The sequence below is a fragment of the Drosophila elegans genome, unplaced genomic scaffold (genome assembly GCF_018152505.1).
Source record: "Drosophila elegans isolate 14027-0461.03 unplaced genomic scaffold, ASM1815250v1 contig_208, whole genome shotgun sequence".
Classification (NCBI taxonomy): domain Eukaryota; kingdom Metazoa; phylum Arthropoda; class Insecta; order Diptera; family Drosophilidae; genus Drosophila; species Drosophila elegans.
The window spans coordinates 15,927,290-15,932,459 of NW_024545578.1; the positions used below are offsets into that span (position 1 = coordinate 15,927,290).

The 5,170-nt window shown below is 41.7% G+C and overlaps 2 protein-coding genes across 4 annotated transcripts; one reads left to right on the forward strand and one right to left on the reverse strand.

Annotated features, from left to right (window-relative positions):
* Positions 1 to 497: 497 nt before the first annotated feature.
* On the forward strand, positions 498 to 2,241 carry LOC108147512 (LETM1 domain-containing protein 1). 3 transcript variants are annotated; one of them, XM_017274085.2, is made up of 4 exons: positions 498 to 740; positions 792 to 1,388; positions 1,449 to 1,737; positions 1,791 to 2,241. In XM_017274085.2, exons 1-4 carry the CDS (start codon positions 649 to 651, stop codon positions 2,127 to 2,129), a joined length of 1,317 nt encoding a protein of 438 aa, XP_017129574.1. In that variant the 5' UTR covers positions 498 to 648; the 3' UTR covers positions 2,130 to 2,241. The 3 variants fall into 3 exon arrangements, with proteins under 3 accessions (XP_017129574.1, XP_017129575.1, XP_017129576.1); XM_017274086.2 differs by having other exon boundaries at positions 798 to 1,388; XM_017274087.2 differs by having other exon boundaries at positions 825 to 1,388.
* Positions 2,242 to 2,252: 11 nt separating this feature from the next.
* LOC108147513 (60S ribosomal protein L14) lies at positions 2,253 to 4,347 on the reverse strand. Its single transcript, XM_017274089.2, has 4 exons — positions 4,279 to 4,347; positions 3,901 to 4,002; positions 3,480 to 3,674; positions 2,253 to 2,543 (listed from the first exon to the last, which is right to left on the reverse strand). Exons 1-4 carry the CDS (start codon positions 4,279 to 4,281, stop codon positions 2,343 to 2,345), a joined length of 501 nt encoding a protein of 166 aa, XP_017129578.1. The 5' UTR covers positions 4,282 to 4,347; the 3' UTR covers positions 2,253 to 2,342.
* Between the last annotated feature and the right edge of the window lie 823 nt (positions 4,348 to 5,170).

Genomic DNA, 5,170 nt, shown 5'->3' on the forward strand with positions numbered 1-5,170 from the left:
CTTTGTCTTATCTATTATTTATAGAAGATAAATTTTTTAAATTAGAAAAATTGCCACACAAACAGAATAGCAAAATTATAAAAATAAAGCAATTTAAAAGTCAATAGATATTAACTTTGTTTTCCGTTTTCAAGAAAACTGAAACTATTTGAATTTTTTAATGATTTACTCTTTGTTCCTAGAAAATCATAGAAAAAACATACTGATAATAAAGGATTTACAAAGTCTCGTTTTCGTTTACTCAATTTCTTAATTATATCTTTTTGAAGTGTTAAAAGAAAACTAAATTTTAAAGTTCTATTCCTTACAATATACATTTTATATGTAGGTAATTTCACAATGCAAGAAATTTAAATATTTTTGGTTTAGCCATGCCTAAATCCTGTAACGTAAATAAATATTTCTTGACATTTTGTAAAGTAAAATTGCAGTATTTGGTTGGAGTCTATGCTAAACGTCCAGCCCTGGATCCTTGGAGGTGTTTTTGGTTTAAAAGGCAACGGTTACTCTGAAACAGCTGTTCGAAACTAGGAATTCGGAATTGCTCCTTGGATTTTTTTATTTTTGTGGGCAACTCCTGCATTGGAGTCGGCGGTTGCGTAATAAGGGGGTTCTTCCTGGTTTCTGGTCGGCAGTTGAAGTTCCAGAATGGCGTTGGCGTTGCGCGTGGCCCGATTTGCCGCGGTTCCGACGAACTGTTGGCCCCGGGATCGCCGGCGACTGTTACACCTGTGCAGCAGGTGAGCACCCCGACCCCAATTAGCAATCGGCATTAAAGCTCAATTATCTAGCCACAGCGATAACAGGCCGCGGTCATTTTGCAGCCGGAACTACTCCACGAAGCCCGAGACGGCGGCCCCGCCGCAAATCAAGCGCAATGTGGCCGCCGAGATCACCAGCGTGGGCAAGGTCATCTACGAAACGGGCTGGGATGCCAATAAGCCCCTCGACAAGCCAAAGATCCCGCCCAGCAGCAACGCCTCCTCATCCCCACCAACGCCGTCGCCCAAAAAACCCGAGGACGAGAAGCGCAAGGAGCTGGACACTCTGAAATCCAAGCGGGATCAGATGCGGGACAATATGCAGGACTATATATTCACGCGCTACTTTAACTACGTCAAGAACTACGACAAAGTGCTCGAAAAGAACTTCCCCAAGGCCATGCAGCTGTATCGGGTGTTCTTCGATGGCGTCAAGGACTTCTTCGGCGACATGAAGCGCTTCCTGAAGATTGCCCGCATAGCCAACGATTCGCCCCAGGGAATCCGAGCCCTGAATCGCCAGGAGCTGGAGCTGTACATGCAAATGCCGCGCGACATGATGAAGGTGGCACCGGCCCTTATTGGCTGCTCCCTGCCAATGGTGGGCTACGCCTTCTTTCCCCTGGTGTAAGATTCATGTGGCTTCAGATTCCCGGTATATAATAGTAATTGGAATGTATTTCATAGCTTCTATTACCCCCGCTCCTTTCTCACTGCCCACTTCTGGACCACGCAGCAGCGCTCCGAATTCCAGAGTTACTACATGAAGCGGCGACTGTGCAACAACAAGGACGTCTTCCGCTGCCTGCAGGCTAAGCTCAAGGCGACCGCCTCGCATCCCAAGCACTCGGCCTTTGCGGACATCCTGGGACAGCTGGGCAGCGGCACACATCCCACACCCGAAATGCTCATAGATGTCAAGGACATATTTGCCGATGGACCTTACTCGCTGCTGGGAATGTCGCGGAAACACGTCGTATGTTTGAACAGAAAGAGATATGGTGCAACTACTTAATCCGCACATTCCAGAGAAACCTAGTCAACCTTCATGGGCTGCCTAGCAGCATCTTTAAGCGACATCGCCTGCACGAGCATGCCTTTCTGGTGCACTACATGGACCAGGCCATCAACCGTGAGGGCGGCGTGCACAACTTGACCCCGGAGGCTTTGCGCTACTCCTGCTTTCTGCGCGGATTGAATCCCGACAGTCTTAGCAGCGAGGCCATGATCGAGTGGCTGCGCAAGTGGGTCAAGGTATCCACGTCGATACAAGGCGAACATATCACACTGTTCCTGCACTTGCCCATCCTGCTGGGCTACAACCATCCCAACAACTGGCAGACCATCTACGGCAAGTGTCCCACTTGAGCGGGGCCTTGGTCGTTCTCTGTTTGGTAGACTGGACTGTGCTTTAAAGATTGGACTGTTAAGATCATATTGTTTCTTGAGAGCAAATAAAACTGTTAAATCCAAAAGAAAAGGGCTCTGGGCTTGTGTTTTTCCTAAAAATAACACTTTCTTTTATTTTCTCCATGGTGGTGGATGTTCATCAAGCAGTTACTTTCGTTAAAGGTAGTGTTTTTACTTCTTGGCCGCGGCCTTCTTGCCACCCTTGGCCTTCTCGGCACGCAGACGCTCGCGACGATCCTTCTTCAGGACGCGGGGAGTGCCGTCAGCCTTGGTGCGCTTCTTCAGTGTGTTGAAGGCGATGGTCAGCAGCTTGTTGCGCTGGCGCTTGGCATAACGCAGCTTGAAGCGGTCAAAGTCGTTCAACGAGGAGCGCTGCAATGGAAAAGTGACGGGGTTTAATAATTTGCATTTATCCAAAAAGATTTAGAATATTTCTATATGAAATTGTGATCAGATAAAAGAAAAATTAGCTTCATGTATGTGTCAGCCGGCAATTCCTATCAAGAACTTTCAACTATCATCATGTGCAGTTGAAGGAGGTAAATAACTATTCAGAGAAGAAATATGTAACACTATCTCAGTATCTCTAAAGTGACTTTTACTGGAAAAATAATCTTAATTGAAGCAAATTGCTCGGAATTCATAGCACTTTTATTTATTTATGGTATTCAAAAGGCTTGGGTTCAAATATGTTTACAAAATAATAGAGCTCTTGCGTTGTAAATATTAAATTGATTAAAATAGTAAATGCTTTACTTAATTCTTATAGGTTTTCACTGAGTATTTGGTTAAAGCATGCATTAAATAATTATATAAAAGAGATGTTGATGCAGGCAAAAACATTCACGATAAACTTTTATTTATTAAAATTTGTTTGATTTGAAAAATCAAACTATTAACATTCACACGTGCTTTTTTGAGGTTGTATAATTCAAAGATCAATGGAAACTATAGGAAGCAAGCATTTCAAAAACAGAATATGTTTATAAGACAACAAAATTAAAAAGGAATTGAAATTCCCTGATAATGAGGAAACAAACATTAAAAAAAAAACTATCATATTTTTAAAGTAGCAAGATAAAAATGAAATTAAATAGTACGAGACCTATTTTGATGATCAAACTTGTAAGCCTTTCACACATTTTTTTATAGGTGGTAATAAAGTTAGAGCAAGATCGTATTGTATCAACTTATTGATCTGAGATATTTAATATCGACTAAGAACAGATTTCAATAAACATTGTCTTCTCTGGGTAGGTTATCCTCTCCCTAACAACTAAGACTTCTCCTTCAAGAGTCCATACATACCTTGCAGATGTTCTGTGCCTTGGCGGACCAGGGGCTGACCTTCCACTGGGCCTTCAGGTCGCTCTCTGTCCAGGCCTTGCGCACGATGCGCGTGGGCGCGGTGTAGGGGAACTTGATGCGGTACTTGGTCAGGTGCAGATTGTTCAATCTGTATTCCTGACGGGGAACGCCGGTCAGGGGGCCATCAACCAGCACCTGTTAAAGAAACCAAAGGTAAGTCAAGGGGTTACATCTACTGAAGATTAAGGGGCAGGGCACAGCAACAAATGCCATGCTTGCTTGCTTGCTTTCAGTGGGTTAAACTAGCTTCATTTATGTGTCAGTTGGCACTTCCTATCAAGAAGACAAATTATCATCATGTGCAAGAGCTTGTCATTTGGCGATTTTGTGCTGCGCTTCCCTCCAGAAACGATGCACTTACTCTGTTTTGGTCGATGACGTCGACAATGGCCACCAGGCGCCCCTTCAGGGGACCGGCGGAGGCCTTGGCAATGCGACCAGTTTGTACGAATCTCTCGAAAGGCTGCAAGCAGAAAGATGCCCATTAAAAATGGCTCAAAATGTGTAATTTCAGGTGCTGCATGGCCAGCGCGTTGCTTGTGTTGGTGTCCACCACGTGAATTGTTTCAAGGGCTGATTTCCAATGGTATTTATTGGCTTGTGCGCAGTTTTCTATTTTCATATGTTCAACGCACTGACCCGTTCACTTGGCCGCCAGACTTAATTCAACTCGGGCCGTTAAGACTGCTTTATTTTCACATTTTTCAACCGATCCGGAGAAACCTTCGTTGATTCTTACCATGACGCTAACCGGAAAGAAAGAGAAGGAAAGAACATTTTTGACAGCTCAGTGGCAACATGGCGTTAGTGTTGCTAAACGCAGAGTTGCATTTGGGTTAGTGTTGTGCAGCACACCTTAGTGTGGCAGCAAATCGACAGCACATTCGGCGGTATTTTATTACCTTCTATTACGCAGTCACACTAAAGAGTTGAGAAGCACAGATAGTGGGGGTACTCAAGAATATTGTTGGTTTCTAAAATATTGCAATTAACATTCAACAATTGTTTGCATATAAAATGGACATATATAGGATATTTGTTTGGGTAGCTTTTCCATTATCCAGGCTTCAATAATGAATAAATAAAAATTTTAAATTATCTAAGTCAAACTTTATATATAAGCTGCAATACTACAACAAAATTGTGCACATGCGTTTGAAATTTTTTCGATTTGATTCAAAACAAAATTTCAAAAATTCAAGAGTTTATTGTTTTTAAATATTTTAAGCATTTTAATAAGCTCTTCAAATGTTTAGAAATTCAATCATTTTCGAAATAAACTAGCCGGGACTTTTGTTAAGATATTATTGTTCTTTTCGTTCTAAATAACCTCGTAATCTTACGTAAATGTATGTAGAGTTTATATTAAATCAATGTTATTAGTAAATGTATATTAAATAACCTGAATTTTTCGTGTAAAGAACTTTTAAGCCGATCAGCTAACGACTTTCTTATAAAAATCTATAAATTGATATAGTTCCTTAATCTAAATCCTAGGAAAATTGTATCTTAAATATTTCCGAAAAGGAACAACAATCCATATAAATATAGCTATCATAAACAAAAGTAATTTAATTTGTTTTTGAATTCGCACTCTTATACGATACATCGGTACTTCCGTGACTGGCTAA